Source organism: Lactuca saligna, chromosome 6 (assembly GCF_052625555.1).
Source record: "Lactuca saligna cultivar CGN05327 chromosome 6, ASM5262555v1, whole genome shotgun sequence".
Taxonomy (NCBI): domain Eukaryota; kingdom Viridiplantae; phylum Streptophyta; class Magnoliopsida; order Asterales; family Asteraceae; genus Lactuca; species Lactuca saligna.
Window position 1 is genome coordinate 153,372,272 of NC_136422.1, and position 18,890 is coordinate 153,391,161.

The 18,890-nt window shown below is 33.3% G+C and overlaps 2 protein-coding genes across 4 annotated transcripts; one reads left to right on the plus strand and one right to left on the minus strand.

Moving 5' to 3' along the window:
• The first annotated feature begins 3,747 nt into the window (after positions 1 to 3,747).
• On the plus strand, positions 3,748 to 8,302 carry LOC145000063 (V-type proton ATPase subunit B 2). 3 transcript variants are annotated; one of them, XM_078959206.1, is made up of 15 exons: positions 3,748 to 3,979; positions 4,558 to 4,633; positions 4,770 to 4,825; positions 4,979 to 5,077; positions 5,199 to 5,258; positions 5,337 to 5,448; positions 5,542 to 5,750; positions 5,977 to 6,111; positions 6,197 to 6,334; positions 6,416 to 6,566; positions 7,158 to 7,240; positions 7,353 to 7,400; positions 7,485 to 7,538; positions 7,655 to 7,738; positions 7,834 to 8,302. In XM_078959206.1, the coding sequence occupies exons 2-15, from the start codon at positions 4,576 to 4,578 to the stop codon at positions 8,017 to 8,019; spliced, it is 1,473 nt and encodes a 490-aa protein (XP_078815332.1). In that variant the 5' UTR covers positions 3,748 to 3,979; positions 4,558 to 4,575; the 3' UTR covers positions 8,020 to 8,302. The 3 variants fall into 3 exon arrangements, with proteins under 3 accessions (XP_078815332.1, XP_078815335.1, XP_078815333.1); XM_078959209.1 differs by having other exon boundaries at positions 5,980 to 6,111; XM_078959207.1 differs by lacking the exon at positions 3,748 to 3,979 and adding an exon at positions 4,047 to 4,093.
• A 2,258-nt stretch (positions 8,303 to 10,560) lies between these two features.
• On the minus strand, positions 10,561 to 12,155 carry OGG1 (8-oxoguanine-DNA glycosylase 1). Its single transcript, XM_078962553.1, has 3 exons — positions 11,351 to 12,155; positions 11,066 to 11,276; positions 10,561 to 10,959 (listed from the first exon to the last, which is right to left on the minus strand). The coding sequence occupies exons 1-3, from the start codon at positions 12,058 to 12,060 to the stop codon at positions 10,735 to 10,737; spliced, it is 1,146 nt and encodes a 381-aa protein (XP_078818679.1). The 5' UTR covers positions 12,061 to 12,155; the 3' UTR covers positions 10,561 to 10,734.
• Positions 12,156 to 18,890: the final 6,735 nt, after the last annotated feature.

Below are 18,890 nucleotides of genomic sequence, written 5' to 3' on the forward strand. Positions count from 1 at the left end.
CTCGGATTTCAGTGTTCTTTGTATGTACGGAACCCTTGAGACATATTCTACAACTTGTTTAAGATTATTTATTATAAATAATCTTTTGTCGAAAAGTCGTTTTCGACCCCTATTATCTCTAAATTGACTAGCCCGGATCTACGGGTGTTACAGAGACCATGGAGAGGTAAAATGGTCTTTCACCCTTTCCTAGAGTTAGTAAAGGAATAGTTTAACATCCTTGGAGTTGTTATTATAAATTTTTAATTAAAAATGATTATGATATATGCAGGTGGAGTCTAGACCTACCATTGAGTACGAGACATACTTACTTACTTACGAGGTGAGTCTTCTCCCTATACTTACCTGAGTGGTAATACTGTGTGATCGGAGGGTCTTATTTGAGTTATTAACCGGAGGGTCTTATACTATTATGTGCTTATACTGAGTTATGTGATATCATGCATTTTTTTTCTTTGTGATTTGTGTTGTATATTATTTGTGTGCCTTTTTGAGTTAGGACCGGAAGGTCCAAACCGAGTTGTGAGATCGGAGGGTCTTCACTAAGATACCAGACTGGAGGCTCCGACCCGAGCTGTTAGGCCGGAAGGTCTTCACTGAGACACATGACCGGAGGGTCCTTATCGAGATATAGCCATGAGAGGCTAATTATTTGTGAGTGGTGTCTTGGGGAACTCACTAAGCTTTGTGCTTACAATGTTGTGTGAAATGTGTTTCAGGTACCTCTCAGGATCGCGTGAAGGCACCGGCATGATTGTACACACCAACTAGAGATTATGTTTTGAGGATTTTGGGATAGTGTCAAACATTTTATTGTCTTGTGTTTTGAACAACTTATAAAATTGGGTTTGAGAAATGTGAAACTATGTTTTTGTGTGGTTTTAAAATGAAAATTTTGTTTGAAAGTTTAGAGTGTTACAATATCATGGTATATAGATATTGCTATGTTGTAGTGATTTGTTAGATTTGTATGGTTATCTGTTTGTTGGTTTCTGTTGTATATGTCGATATAATGTGGGTGGGTTAAGGTTGCACTGGTTTTTGTTGTTGGCAAACAAACTTGGGAAATCCAATCGGGAGATCATGGGCCAGAGTGGCAATCCAACCGAGAGGTTGTGGGCTAGGGTAATCCAACCGGTAGGTTGTGGACCCAACATGCATATGTATATTGTTTGGTTGTGTGTGGTACTTTGGGGAACTCACTAAGCTTTGACTTATAGTTTAAATGTTATGTTTTAGGTACTTATGATGATCGAGGCATGGCGAAGACTTGATTGTGTACATCCTTCAAATTTTATGAGATTTGATCTTGGGTTACTCTAATTTGTGATTTTGACACTTTGAAAACTATGTTTTGTAAACAATTATGGTTTTGGTTGGTTTTGAAAAATAAAAATTTTATCTGGATTTTTGGGATGTTACACATCTTGATGCATGACATGCAATATGATATACCTAATGTTTCAATAGAAGACATCATTATGGTACTGACACATTGTTATTACAATTGGGCAGTAAATAATGACCATTACTTCAAAGTAACAATGACAAGAGGATACACATCCCTATCATTATACAATAGTAGAATCGTTCAAGTTGTCGTTATACAAATCATGGATTATCTCGTATTAGAATTGAATAAACATGTGCACTTAATTTATTTGTTTTTATTGTATTGTTAAAAATTGTTATGTTTAGATGATTGTTAATGAGTTATCATATATTTTCTAGTATATTTGAAGTGCAACTATGATGAAACATTTTCTACCATTAATCTTGATCAAATCCTTTGTGAAAAACCACTTGGATCTTCACTTAAACTCTTTGTCTTCACCCTTTCAACCGATCACTAGAAAACACAACCAATAGTTCTCCACAACATAACTCTTCGATCAAAATTCCTCACCCTTCTGATACCTTGACTAACTTTCTAAAATGTCTTTTGGACCCATCCCGAGTAAACGAATGACAACCCGCTTTAACTTTACCTTGAAGAACATCCTCATTTAACTCTACTACTAAAGACCCACAACCATGTTGAAAATTCTCATGACTACTTTTCTTGTCTAACTCCTTCATACCAATTTGATCAACATACTTTCCAATATTCGATACCACTTCACAATTGCCATTTTCCACCCGTTTGGAGATACCTTTCACCTTTTCCACCATACCCGAAGAACCATCTTTTGAACCATCTACTTTATCTCGAATCTTGTATCCGACTAAATAACCACCTCTTAGAAGAGGACCAAAACCGGCATCCCTTGACACTACCACCATACCGTCTCTCAACCTTCTTTTCCTTTTACATATACACAATTGCACCTTCACTTGTGAGCATCTTTCTGAAAAAGTGAAAACCACATTTTGTTCCTTTAACAACGCCCACACATTGAACCCAAACTTGACATGCCATAGAACATTCTTTGTAAAACATGTCAATTTACCACTTGAAGAACCACTATCTATGCTGTCAAATAACCAAGGTCGTTGCAACTTTCTTTCACCAAAACGACTCAATTTCATTCCTCCTTTGAACTAGTGACTATTTCTGCAACGCCCTCTTTTGATCAATTAAACATTGTGAAAACCTTGATTGATCCAACACCTAATCGCATACAATTCACCCCTTTCGATTAATCACAAAAAATTGTTACCTAAGAACAAACCAAACTCCACTTTTTTAACATAAAACTCACTAAGGACTTTTATTGAACACCTTATCTGCAATCTTATAAACTCCACCTCAACACAAAAGTTCTTTTTGGAGGGACTATATATTTTCAATTCAAACTCCCAAATAACCACAAATCAATAAAACAAAATGAATTGAAATTACTGAACTTGCCATTTTGTAGTTTGATTATTTCTTTCCCTAGAAAACTCTCCAAGAAACGCACCACTTTATGTGAAATTGAACAACTCTTGTTGCTATGTCTTTGATCAAAAACCGTTGTGAAAACTCACTTGAATATTCACCCAAACCTTTGACTGATCATCGGAAAACACAACTAATAATTCACAAACACATTCCACCATTGGATAAAACTCCTTCCATGATGGTTTAATACCAATTTGTTGTGCAACTATGATAAAATGTTTTCTACCCTTGATCTTGATCGAATCCTTTGTGAAAACCTCCTTGGATCTTCACCCAAACCATTTTGTTGTGCAACTCCAATAAGATGATTTCTATTCTATCATTGATATTGATCGAATCCTTTGTGAGAATGAGATTTCTTATTTCATATGTAGTTGTGTATATGTTCATAGAGTTTTTTAAGTTACAGTTTCCATTATTCTTTTGTGAAATAAAAAATCTCATTTTTGTTTTATCTTTCTTTACAATTATTTTCATAAGTGAGAATATTCATGTCTAAACAACCTGGCAGGAAGTCTTTTAGAAAGGTCATCTATATAGTTATATGTTACTTTTTAAGGAAGTTCATCACGTGATAGTTTTATTTTTATTTTTTTGCTTTTGGAATAAGATATGTTCGAAGCTTGTATACGTTTGTTGCTACAAACATGATTTTTGTGTGGAGATCTCACATTATATATATGCATAAATTTTAGATTATTTATACAAATTTCCAGATGCGTCTTTCTTTTTTTCCAAACATAAAAATGCACTATTTTGTTGTAAAAAAATAAGATTGAAAAGTGACTGCAAACTTTAACGAAATCGAGGGATCTTTTTGTAATTTACTCATTAATTAAACAAAGTCTTGGAGAGAGATCAATCAATCAATATTAAGATTGTCGTGTCCCCCATCTCTCTACGAGAGCCACACAAGAAATCGCTCCCTTCGACTTCGATCTAAACACAGCACAAATCGAAGGCGTCTCTTTCAAAACCCTCCCTCCATCGGATCAATCTACCCTCCTCACACGTCAAATCTGCTTCCTCTTCCTCTTGGTCGTGGTTGTGGTTGTGGTCGATCACCATCAACCAACTTAACTAATCGAAGGACAAGTAAGACTATTGTTTTTCTAATATTCATCGTTTCCTTTCAAATTCAGTAAATCTATATCTGTACGTGATTTGATTGCGTTCTGCGTCTACAGTGGTATCCAGATCCACGTACTTGTATGTTTGTTGGTTATGAAATCTGGCAGTCTTATTGTTATTGATTTCTGAATAATCGATAGATGTGTAGGTTTATTTTTTCCCCTCATTTCATTGGATCAATCGGTAATCGTAAATTGGAATAAAAATACTTGGATCGAATAATCGATGGGAACATTCTCTATCATATGCTTGAATGGAGTTTGATGCGAATTAGACATAATTACAATATGATTCAACGAAAATTTGTTTTCCTCATGCCTATGTCTAATTGTCTATTTAGATCTCATTTTTGTTTCTCATCCGACGTTTTTTAAGTTAGCGCTCTTATAATTTGATCCGCATTATTGGATTTTAAAGTACGGATTGGGCATGGACCTAGAGTCTTGGACTTGCTTGAGTGAGCTATAAGACGGTTTATTTTTGGGAATTTCAGCCTTTTAACTTTTTTTTTTCTTTCCAATTTTTAAAATTCTGTTCTATAGGCTCTTTTATAGCTGAATATGGGGGTTACGAAAAACACTACCAGCATGGAGGAGGCAACACTTGAAATTGGAATGGGTAAGCTTGTGTTACAATCTCAACATGTCTTTTTCCCCTTCTTGAGTTTAATGGAAACTGAAATGCTGTAAGATCTTTAACTTCTATATGTAAGTATCATTGATTGTGCATGATTACTGAACTCACTACTATGCAGAATATAGAACTGTCTCTGGAGTTGCTGGACCACTAGTTATCCTTGATAAAGTGAAGGTTAGTTTCCATTCTTTTCATTTCTTCTTTCTCTCACTCTCTTATTTTGCCCATAGATATTCAAACATTTATACATGTTATACTTATATATCTGTAATTCTGCATACAAACTACTGATAAACATGTGGGCATTCCTCTTTACTTTATTCACAGGGACCAAAGTATCAAGAGATTGTCAATATTCGTTTAGGTGATGGTTCAACCAGACGTGGTCAGGTCTTGGAAGTTGATGGAGAGAAAGCTGTTGTCCAGGTGATCAGTTGTATAATTTATTTTGATTGTATGATAAACAATCTGCTTATCATTTATCCGTATCTATGGTTCTATACTTGTCTGCATTTATGATGAAACAAATATTCATTTAATTGACCAGGTTTTCGAAGGAACATCTGGCATTGACAATAAATTCACAACTGTTCAGTTCACTGGGGAGGTACACACAACATCCATTTTATGTCTTTTTTTATCTTTTTGCCAAATGAAATCTTACTTTCCAAAAATACAATTACAGGTCTTAAAAACTCCTGTTTCAATGGATATGCTTGGGCGCATATTCAATGGCTCTGGGAAGCCAATTGATAATGGCCCTCCCATTTTGCCAGAGGCCTACCTTGATATTTCTGGTAATAGCAACATACTTTGAACCCACATCAAAACAAAACCCAAAAACCATAATTAACTAAACTTTTTGTAATATGTTGTTATTATTATTTCAGGAAGTTCTATCAATCCTAGTGAGAGAACATATCCAGAAGAAATGATCCAGACTGGTATCTCCACAATTGATGTGATGAATTCAATTGCTAGAGGACAAAAGATTCCTTTGTTTTCTGCTGCTGGTCTTCCTCACAATGAGATTGCTGCTCAAATCTGTCGTCAAGCTGGTTTAGTCAAGCGATTGGAAAAGACTGAAAACTTGCTTGAGGTATTATTACAAGAAATAGCAACGTACTTTACTTTAAAAAAAAAAAAATCAATTTAGACAATCAATTTACTTTCCTTTTTTACCCATAGTAGCAATCTACATACATTTCTTTACCCCTAATAGCAAAATGTAAGTATGTTGCTATTATAGGTGAAAAGAAAATAATACTTTGTTGTTTTTTGTGGTTCTCGTTTTTTACTCCAAAGTGAATTTTATGTGATTTTAGCAGTCGGGTGGAGAAGAGGACAACTTTGCCATTGTTTTTGCAGCCATGGGAGTGAACATGGAGACTGCACAGTTTTTCAAACGTGATTTTGAGGAAAATGGCTCCATGGAAAGAGTGACACTTTTTCTAAATCTTGTAAGTGTTTTGATTAAGTTTATTATTATTATTATTAATATCATCAAATGATGCTTATTTTTTGACATTATTTTAATATATACAGGCCAATGACCCTACAATTGAGCGTATCATCACTCCCCGTATCGCTTTGACAACAGCAGAATATTTGGCATATGAATGTGGGAAACATGTTCTTGTTATCTTAACAGATATGAGTTCTTATGCTGATGCTCTTCGTGAGGTAATCAATCTTTTTCATGTTATCTGAAATACAGTATATATTTAAGTATTTATATTATTCAATTTTTATGTGTTTTATCAGGTGTCTGCTGCTAGAGAGGAAGTGCCTGGAAGGAGAGGGTATCCTGGGTATATGTATACTGATCTGGCAACTATCTATGAGCGTGCTGGAAGAATTGAAGGCCGAAAGGGCTCCATCACACAGATTCCAATTTTGACTATGCCCAATGATGGTATGTATCATTTTGTATGATGGAATGGAATCACAAAAGAATGGAATAGGTCATTACATTCCATTATCATGTTTGCTTGCTTTGAGGAAATGGGACAAGTCATTCAATCATGTTGTTTGTTATGTACACATAAAAAAGTAAATGAAATCAAATTGTTAAATAAAGAAAAAGTTATTGTTTTAGAAAAATAAATTTTAATCCAATAAAAATATACCGCTAAGTAAATTACAGGTGAACATATTTTATGTCGTTTGAAATATATATTATATGTATTATAAATAGTCAGAAAAGTTTATCTGTAACTGTAAAAGGATTGCTTACACATATTAAAAGATTAAATAAAATTTAATACCATGAAATCTTTAGTTACTTTTGGAAATAACAAAAAATAATTTAATTGAAGTTTGAACAAAAAAAAAAAAAGAATAAAAATCAGCCATGAGAAGGAATGACATTCCATGATTTCTTCATTCCATCATAGTGCTCCATCCCATTCCCTCTTTGATTACTTAGGGAAGTTACTTGTTATTTTTTTTCTTTTTCCTTTTTCTACTTGGATACTAATTAGTAATTACTCCTTGAATTAATCAGATATTACACATCCCACCCCTGATCTTACGGGTTATATTACTGAAGGACAGATATACATTGACAGGCAGCTCCACAACAGACAGGTTAGATGATCATGGAGTTTTATTTGTGATGCTTGATTGGTTTTCTTTTATTAAACCTAAAACTGATAAATGAAAAGTCTATTGATATGATGATTTAAAAAAAAAATGACAGATTTACCCTCCAATCAATGTGCTTCCATCCCTATCTCGATTGATGAAGGTAAGCCTAAACCTCTTGTTTATCACGACTAAATAAACCATGAGGGCTTTTTTGGTAATTAGAGGTTGTATGAATGATTTACAGAGTGCTATTGGTGAAGGGATGACTCGTAGGGACCATTCTGATGTCTCCAATCAGGTCAAGATTCTTTTTTCTCTCATATAATATAATAAATATACCCCTTAAAAAATTCAAAACTCCATATTGTATAGATGAATGACAGTTTTACCCTTATATTGTTGTTATATTCACAGCTATATGCAAACTATGCCATTGGTAAAGATGTCCAGGCCATGAAGGCAGTGGTTGGAGAAGAAGCTCTCTCTTCTGAGGATCTGGTGAGTTTCTCTCTTTCTGTGATAAATTACAAGGGACTAAAGTCGACAAACGTGATAGTTGTTCACTAAAACTGAAAATTTTATATTATTTTCAGCTGTACTTGGAATTTTTGGACAAATTTGAGAGGAAATTTGTGGCACAAGGAGCTTATGACACACGAAACATCTTCCAGTCACTGGACTTGGCATGGACACTTCTGAGAATCTTCCCCCGTGAGCTTCTCCACCGTATTCCCGCCAAGACCCTCGATGCCTTCTACAGCCGTGAGGCAACCAACTGAAAGGAAAGGAGTAGTTATTTGTTGGACGACCTTTTTATCCATGAAATAAGAAAAAGGTTTTTTGTTTTTGTTTTTTTTTATTTGTCTGTGGTTTGATTTATTATGTTGAAAAGGCCTCGGCTAATGATTCTTTTGCATAAGAGGCAGGGGGTAGGCTATGTAATTTATGGTATTTAGTGGCTACTACGAGAGACTATTTAGCTGTGGATTTGTGTTTTGGGAACAGCCCTGCCCTTATTATTCCTTCATTTATGTTTACTTTATCCATATTGTTATTGTTGTATTGGATTGGTTTGTGCTCGTTCCTGAATGCAACTTATTTGTTTCTGTTTTTGAAAATCATATATTTTTTAATTTTTGAAAATTTCCAAGGGCTGCTGCTTTTGAATCCGTTCTTCAAATAAATCTATTATATAACCAACGACCACCTAATGTGGTGCTCTACTACTTAGATGTCGTGGAGCTTAAACTTTTTTTTTTTTAAAAGATGCAAAACTATGGTAAATGTCTACTTATTACAAAACCAAATACTTGTGTACCTTTTTTTTTAGAAACGGCAAATGAATTAACAGAGCCTACACGTACTTTTAAACGTGCACCCTAGGTTCGAGCTCCACAAAGCGGGCAAACCCAGTCCCTGACGAGATTTCCAGGGAAAATTCCCCCACAAGGAGCAATTAAAGAGGATTTATGGAGTTCCAAATATTCAAACATCCAACCTCACCCCACTTGTGTACCTTAATACATAACCATCATAATCTAATATAAAAAGTACATTTCCTAATATAATGGAATTTAAACATCCTCCAACTACTTAATTCAAAGTACTATGCCATAGAAAATAGGGAAAATACCGGTAATAGCAAAAAAAATAAGAGGTATTTTCAAAATTTAGATATGAAAATGGATATTTCCGGATATAGACATGCATTCCGCGGAGGTAGCTCTGCGGAATGGTAAAATCGTAATTAAATCAACGTATTAAAAAAAAAACTCAAGATCCATTCCGCGGAGCTACAGTAGATTCTGCGGAGGTAGTTCCGAGGAATTGATCTTGAGTTTTTTTTTTTTTTTTTTTTTTTTTTTCGGATCGCTTCTTCGGGGTTTATATTTATTCACCAACTAGTTATCTTCAAGAAAAGATTATGATACTATGATAATATTTTTTTGAAAATAATTAGTTGGTTAATGAATATAAACTTCGAAGAATCGATGCAAAAAAAAAAGGTCCATTCCTCGGAGCTACCTCCGCGGAATGAATCTTGAGTTTTTTTTTTTTTTTTTTTTTTTTTTTTTTTTTTTTTTCGGATCGCTTCTTCGGGGTTTATATTTATTCATCAATTAATTATTTTCAAGAAAAGATTATGATACTATGATAATATTTTTTTGAAAATAATTAGTTGGTTAATGAATATAAACTTCGAAAAATCGATGCCAAAAAAAAAAAAAAAAAAAAGTCCATTCCTTGGAGCTACCTCCGCGGAATGGATCTTGAGGTTTTTTTTTTTTTTTTTTTTTTTTTTTTTTATGTTGATTTAATTACGATTTTGCCATTTCGCGGAGCTATAGTAGATTCCGCGGAATGCATGTCTATACCCGGAAATGTTCATTTTCATGTTTAAATTTTGAAATTACCCCCTGTTTTTTTACTATTACAGGTATTTTTCCTAGAAAATAACCAGATGAACAAAACATAGTCTAAAACCAAACTACCAAAGAAAATGAAGAGGTGTTTCCTCAAATAAAGGCAACTTGGCAAGGCCCCAATCAAGGGTTGTTTCTTTTGGCTCAATGAGTACTAACGATTGTCTAGATAAAGAAATATACACATACGGTACGTTTTTTAAAGATCCTTTTTTATAGATCAATAAACTATCAGAATAAAATTAAATGACCGTTTTACTATTATCTTTTATTTTTTACAATATTCATCAATTTTAACATGAGAAAAGTTGAGATGAAAAGAGAACATCAAATAGATAATTGTCAATGTCTTGATACATTAAGCTAGGTTTTTTAAACATTCATGTATTGCTATCCACGTTTAAGTGTTTAACCCATTAAGCCAAAAATAAACAATCCCTATGCATAAGTACAACATATAAATGACCTCTAAGAATTAGATATTCTTAAACATAGACACATATGGGGTACAAGAGAACGTCTACTATATCTTGGAGAATTAAGATTAAGAACTAAGAACATGAAGCACAAGAGAGAGACATATAAGAGTTTTTTGTATTAATAAGAGAATTCAATACTTTAGAGCATCCTCTTTGTAGATGACGGAGGAGCCAATTAATGAATTCTTCTTACTTAAAATATGGATAACAACTTTGGTTAAAAGAAAAAACAATTCAATAGCTTACACTTTTATATAGCTTTCAACACTTAACTTCCATTTTTGTTATGTTCATATGCCAAAAGGTAAAACCATGAAAGTAAATTGTTTACCTGTTTGGCCACAATTGAGTATTCATTTGATAATGGCACGGAAATGGCGTGACTGCATATTTAAAATAACCTCCAAATAATATACACTTTAAAAAAGAATAACCACTCAATAAATAAAACTACCGATTTTAAGAATTTCTTCCATTGTACAACAGAACTAACTTACCAAACACTAGAAGCAACAATCATGACTTGTAATAATCAGATAATCACTTTGAAAAGACACAATGAAACAACATTCCTAATACATGAAAACTACTATCAAATGTCATCTTTATCAACCTTTTTATGATCTACATCTTTTGTTTGAGTAGTTAGAGACTGTAAAAGTGCCTTTTGTGAAGGCAATTCAGCAATAAAAAGTAGAGTCTGAGCCCATCCAGCATATCTCCCGTATTTTTCCACAAATGCATCTGCCACACGGCTACAAAGCTTGGGTGTCAATTTTGTTCCAGCCAGCTCAGGGATTAAGTATCTGGTTGCAATCTTTTTTTTTATATAAAAACAAAAAAAAAAAAACACCAATATTTTAGTAATTATGTTTCATGCAATAAACCTTGTTATAAAGAAGACATGAATGAAGCTGGCTGACCTTCCAGACATGTGTATCAACAGGAACAGCATGGTGTTGATCTAAAGAGAACAAAGCAATGCAAGCAGCAACTTTGGGGCCCACACCAGGTAGAGTAGTAAGGGCTTCAATTGTGTTTTGAAGCTCTAATTCACGAAGAGAAGCCAGCCATGCTTCTCCTCCACCAGGTTTTGATTGCAGTGCTTGCACTGTGCCAGTTATGTACTTGGCCCTGTTTCATCAAAACCAAAATGTATTTTCAATGTAAGGAAATATGCATTCAATGGGAATGGAAGGAAGTCTAACCTGTAGCCAAAACCAGCCTTTCGAAGCTCTTCCTCGGAAACTTTTGACAATTGATCCAGAGAGGGGAATTCATAAAACTCAATCCCTTCGATCACGCCCAGATGATTACCCAATGATGATATGAAATCAACCATTTGGGTTATCCTCTTAATATTGTTATTAGAAGAACAAATAAACTGAATAAGGCACTCAAGTGGGTCTTGCCTGAGCACTCTGGCACCGCTCAAATGCTCCGCCAGTTCAGCAAACCGTTGATCGGAAGCAGAAAACTCCTTCCATAAATCACTCAAACAAATACTCATATTAAGGAAATCTAGTAGAGCTGATTTGGCAGCGGTTTGATCGGAGGTGGGGGTGTTGTGAAAAGTATAAGCTACGTCAGTCCCATTTGCATCTTGAAGTTGTATGAGGGAGACAAGGTGGGAGCCAACAACACCTGTGTATTGAAGAGGGGATGTCTGTTTCCACCTGAATGTTTGGCCGGTTGGGAATGTGAGGGGTAAAAAGAGCTCTGATTTGTTCAAATTGAGAGTTACCCGTTTGGGGGTTTTGAGGTCTGAAATAAGGGCTTTTCTAGGTTTCTTGGAAGAGTAGTATGAGGATATGGTGGAATTGGTTGAGGTGATTTTTGAAAGGATGGGTTCTCCGGTAGCCGTGGTTATTGACGGCGGCGACGGGAGGGGTCGTTGTCGCTTCATGTATGTAATCATTCGATGAGTAATTGGGTGATGAAATTTGGTTCGCTGCTTCAAGGGCCTCTACACTGGCTGGCGATTGCAAACACCCTCTTTGATGCCATTGTCGTGTCAATTCCTTAGAGCATTAGGTATGGGTCCGTTGAGGTGGCGTTATAACAACTTATAACACCAAGGGGAAAATGGTGTTCATGGTGTTATGATCATGTTATGAGGAGGTTAAGAGGAGAAAATTAGAGAGAGAAGAAATGTGTAGCCAATCAATGTTCTCGTTTGAATATGTCATAACGCCAACAAGATATGCCAGAACACCAATGGGGAAATGGTGTTTATGGTGTTATAACCATGTTATGAGATGCCACATCAGTAAAAATACCACTTCTCATTGCCTATACTATATGCTCTTATTTTTCAACCCATTTTTCGCCCGTTCTTGAGTGTTAACGAGAAAAATGTAAAAAAATTGGTGTTACTTTTTAATTTACAATAGACAAAGTTGCAAAAACTGTGTATGTGGTATGTATTTTTTGGGGGGTTTTAGTCCAAACCTTGGTTTTTTTTGGGTTCGTGATCCTTTTGAGTTAGTTTCATTGTGAATTTGGTCCCTTCGTAAACTAAAATGACTTTAATACCCTTGGATATTTATTTTTTATTTCTAAATTTATTTTTTTAAAGTTTTAATAGTTATTTATTCATTTTAATAATTAAAGAAATAAAAAGGCTCTCTCTCTCTCTCTCTCTCTCTCTCTCTTGCTTTGCATCAGAACTCAAAAATTCCATATAAAACCCAGGTAGAAGATATTGAATTCAAATTCATTTATGACTTAGAAGTTCTCTGCCTCTCTGTTTCTCGCTCCATGTATTTCACCCCACGAAGGATTTCATGGGCTTCGAATTAGTGAGTTTCAGAAGGCGGTCGGAGATCGTGAAGGCAATCGAACCCCCACAGGATCCGATCAAAACCCTCCTCCCCTAATTCTTCCCTCTTCTCTGTTTATTTTTTTGTATCTAATCTCTTTTCCCTCTTCTTTGATGGATGCTTCCCTCTTCAATGATTTGTGGAATTCGTTGTTGCTGATTGCTCTTCATCTTTAAAGTTATTGTTACAGAGATTTCGAAGTTCGATAACAAAATTATTAGGGTTTTAAACTTTAGGCATCTGTTCTTTTTTCATCCCATCCTTTTCAATTCCATGGTTTTGGACTTTAAGGAAATCACAATTCAATCCATGAAGATTATACATCCCCCGATTTCTCTCCCTTACTTATATCAGGTTCTATTCTTTTTATCCTTCGGAAACCTCTCTAGATCGTTTCTCAACTTGTTTAACATTAGATTATCGATCGAGGAAGTCGATTTGGATCTTTGGACTTTTGTTTCTGAATAAGGCGCAAATTCTTTCTTTCCATAAAGATTGACAGCATATGTGATGTTTGGGTCGGTTTGCTTGACAATATGATTCATGACTTCGAATTCGAGGTTAGGGTGGTCGGATTTGGCAGGTAGATCGATGTTCCTCATCTTTTTCCAAGGTCTAGATTAGTTGGAAATTGGAGCAATAACAAGGTTTGATGGAAGCACAAACAAGCAGGAGATGTAAATACTCTCCTAAATCAATATGTCATCGAATCCCTCTCAGGTCCCCAAATCGATGATTATCATACAACTATCCGGTAATGACTCGGTGGAAAAAATCTAAAAAAGAGGAAAGAAATAAAAGTGTTAAGAAGGAGTGTGGTGGGTTGCTCCAGAAATGAAAATAAGTGTTTGTTCTTGAGTTCTTGAAAACCCAAAAATATTAGGTGGAGAGAGAGAGGGGTTGGGAAGGAGGGAGGGAGAGAGAGAGAGATGCCCATTTATTTTTTAATTTTTTAAATAAATAAATGAATATAAGATTTTAGAAAATAAAAGAAAAATATAAAATAAATACCCCAAGGGCATTATAGTCATTTCAATTTTCCGAGGGACTAAAAATGCAACGAAACTACCTCAAAAGGACCACCAATCCAATAAAGTTATGGTTTTGACTAAAACCCCAAAAAAATGCATCCCACAGGGACTAGTTTTGCAATTTTGTCTTTACAATATGGTTAACTTTTCTTCTACTTCAAACTTGGGAACATATTTTTTTCTTTCTTTCTTTTCTATTCTTAGGTGTTGTTTGTTTTTTCGAATAGAAAATTCATGAAATCTGCGGACTACCTTTGCAATCCTCTATAGCAGATGAGGTGGAACAAACGACTGCAACCTATAATAAGAAGCATGTTTGTTTTTTAACATCTGCAGTAAACTGAAATTTAAATAAACTAATTTTATAAACTGAAAATAGTTCTCAACACCGAAATTTTAATAATTCTACTCTTAAAACATTGAAAAAAAATACTAAAAAGAATGTGTAAAAAAACAAAAATATAAAACTTAAAAAAAAACTTAAAAATATATAAAAGAAACTAAAAGTTATATTCTAGAAAAAAAAAACTAATTTTAAAAAACATAAAAAGGGAAAATAATAATAATAAAAAAAAAGGTATTGCGAACAATGTCTACAAAATTCGCAAAAAATTACATCGTTAAAAAAGAAGCAACTAAAACTGAAAATATTATTAACAGAAACGGTAAAAAAATTAAAAAAATCAAAGTTTTAGTTTTTTTATTATTTTTTATTTTTTATTTTAAATCAAGTAAAAAAAATATGTGGAAACTATAAAGAAATACTGTATCAAATCTGTAAATAAAAGTAAAAAAAAAAAATCAGTGTTTTTTTAAAAAAATAAAAGTTTTCTTAAAAAAAAAAAAGTTATACCAAAATTCTAAAAAAACACTTGGAAAAAATGAATGCTGAAAATGTTTGAAGATGCAAGTCAAGTGTTGCACCACGCAGCATACGCGTAGAGGTTTTGTAGTCTGAAGACTTCAAAAAACAAACTGTTGTGAGAGAGAAAGTGTTGCGCGTGTGCTGAGCCGCGCAGCAAAAAGTGGTTTGAAAAGGTTTAAAAAAACGAACAACACCTTACTTTCTTTTCTCTTCTCTTCTTTTCTCTGTTTAAACCAGGGAACAAGACCTTTATGTCAGGTTGTTTATTAGGCTAGAGGGAGTGGTGGTGTATGATAAGGTATGTTAAAACATGCCACGTACACATTGTAAACAAAAGCCAAAGATAGATGATAAGTGATTAGATAGTCTGTTGTGATTTGTTTTATAGGTCAATATTGATGATATTTAAATATGATGTATATATATATATATATATATATATATATATATATATATATATATATATATATATATATATATATATATATATGAGTACATCATATTTAAATATCATCAATATTTACCTATAAAACATATCACAACCGACTATCTAATCACTTATCCTCTATCTTTGACTTTTGCTTACAATATATATATATATATATATATATATATATATATATATATATATATATATATATATATATATATATATATATATATATATAAGGTATGTTAAAACATGCCACATAAACACTGTAAGCAAAAGCCAAAGATAGAGGATAAGTGATTAGATAGTGAGTTGTGATTTGCTTTATAGATAGATATTGATGATATTTAAACATGTGATTATATGTATATAATAACATATGATTTGAGGTGGTCAAGATTTATTTTTGTCTTCTCGATTCAATAGTTGTGTTCATGTACTTAATCACATGCGATTATACATATAATCACATGATATAAAATTCATGAGAACAACTATTGAATCGACAAAGCGAAAATAAATTGTGTCCACATAAATCATATATGATTAGATTCATATAATCACATGTGATTAAATGTATTTAATCACATATGATTAATTTGGATAATGATTTATTTTCGTGTTCTTGGTTCAATATTTGTTACCATGTAAATAACCATATATGATTGTATGTATATAATCATATATGATTTATATAGACAAGATTCAGTTTTTCCAAATAAAATCATATGTGATTAGAAACATATAATCACATCTAATCAAATGTATTTAGTCACATATGATTAAAGTGGAAAAAAGACAATTATTGAATCGAGAATGCAAAAATGAATCTTAGCCAATTAAAATATGTGATTAGATACACATAATCACATGCTATTATATGTATCTAATCACATATGATTTATGTGGACAATATTCATTTTTATGTTTTTGATTCAATAGTTGTTATCGTGTATTTAATCACATGTGATTATACGTATCTAATCACATATGATTTATGTGAATAAGATTGAAATTCACGTTCTTAATTCAATAGTTGTTATAATGTATTTAATGATGTGTCATTTATATATTTAATCACATACGATTAATATGGACAAAGAACAACTATTGAATCGAAAACACAAAAATGAATCTTGTGCATATAAGTCATATGTGATTAGATCATAAGATCGCATGTGATTTAATACATGAGAAAAATTAACGAATCGAGAACACGAAAATGAATTTTTTCTGCATGTCTCACTAGAAAACAAACTACATTTTGCCTTTCCTTTTTCACTCTACCGGATTAGGGTAACCGTGAATAATAACATAAAACAAATAATGCCTACATAATAGAAGAGTTAGAGGGTGTTTGTTTTTCCTCTGCAGGTCTGCGTGACCTCTTCTGTCTGCGAGGCGCAGATCACGCGCAGACATAATGGTTTGCAGTCCGTTTGTTTTTCTGAAGTGCGCAGACATAAAAACGTCTGCGCGAGGTCTTCACCACACAGATATGAGATAGCCACTTCTAAAGTCTGCAATGCCTTTGCCCTAAAAAAAACGCTTTTTTTTTGGATTCCGCCTCCATTCGTCGTCCAACCTCCCAGCCTCACCCAAAAAAAACCTCGACGCCTCCATCTTGCAGCGAAACGCCGAACATCATCGTCGATTGCAGCCCTCCTCTCCGATCAAAACCGCCGATCGCAGACCTCCTCTCCGATCCAGCGTCCTCCGATTGCAGCAGCGAGCGAACAGCGTCGACTGCGCGAGGTCTGTCACCTCCTCTCTCTCTCTGTCAATTTCAATTTTAATTCAACTTGTTTGATTCTTCAATTTCTTGTTTGGTTCACATCCTTTTTCAATTTCTTGTTTGATTCACATCCTTGTTTCACAGAAAAGCTTGGAGGTGTATAATCTATAATATATTCTTGCTAAAATTGAAAGCTAAATTCCCAGCAAATTGAAAATCTTACCTGTAAACAAATTGGATTTGTAAACAAATTGGATATATATTTTTCTTTGATTGGAAGCCAATATACATAACTGTGAAGCAAAAGATAACATATTATCTTGTTGATTGTGATTGTTTATGTGTATATGATTTTTGATTGTGTATATGTATATGATTTTTGATTGTGTGTATGTATATGATAGTGTATATGTATATGATTGTTGATTGTGATTGTTTATGTGTATATGAGTTTTGATTGTGTGTGTGTGTATATATATATATATGATTATTGATTGTGTATATGTATATGATTGTGTATATGTATATGATAGTGTATATGTATATGATTGTTGATTGTGATTGTTTATGTGTATATGAGTTTTGATTGTGTGTGTGTATATATATATATATGCTTATTGATTGTGTATATGTATATGATAGTGTATATGTATATGATTGTTGATTGTGTATATGTATATGATAGAAAGCATCAAAAAGAGTCATAAGTTTTGTTTATTTGATAGAAGTAAATTGGAAAACTCACTAGCTTTTAGGATGTGTGTTGGTACTAATGATTTTGATTTATAAAGTTTTTTAGAAAACTTTGAATTAAATCACTCTAATTGAGGTTATTTATGATTGAATAAAAAGTTTCACATTATTATGATTGAAAATAAAACAAAATTACAAATTTGTCGTGAAAATAAAAAGTTTACTAAAACAAAATTTATTGAAATAATGTTGTGAAAATAAAACAAAATTACACATTATTATCATTGAAAATAAAACAAAATTACAAACTTACCATTTCAATTCCCTAAATAGGTAGCCCTTTTCGATTTGTGGATGATATAATGCTGTGAAATAATATTTGTCTATGTTATATTGGTTATTAGAAATGGGAGAAAAACAACAATGGACCAATGAGCATTTTAAATGCTTATTGGATACTTGTATTGAAGAAGTAGAGAGTGTTGGTAGAAAAGGATTGAGTTTGCAGAAAGATTCATGGATAAGGCTTGGAAGAGTTCTTAAGGAGAAATTTGGGGTTGAGTTGACTCAAAAACAAATGAAAAACGCATATGACAATCTGAAAGTCAAATACACTGGATGGGTATATTTAAAAAACAAAACCGGTAATATATATAATTCTCAAACAAACACTTTTAATTTAACAGCCGAGGAGTGGGATGATTTTAAGAAGGTACATACACATTAATATACAATATATATATATATATATATATATATATATATATATATATATATATATATATATATATATATATATATATATATATATATAACATTTACGTTTGAAGTTGCCAAATATTCTTATACTATTTCTTGTTACATTTGGGTTTAGGGGCATCCGAAAGCTGCTTCTTTGAGAGCAATTCCACTGCCTTTTCCAGATCTTTGTGCACGTCTTTTTGATGGAAATAGTGCCACTGGTAATTTTAGGAGTTACTCAACCCAATCATCATCAGTAGCTGGCGCATCCTCCTGTCGTGTTCCACCACTTCAGATCACCGCCACTCCTTTTGATGCAATGGATGATGATGGTGTTGACACTTCTCATCATGAGCCACCACCTTCTGCTGCTTCACCTTCTGCTGCTTCACCATATACTGCTACACCATCCGGTAACCCCAACAAAAGGG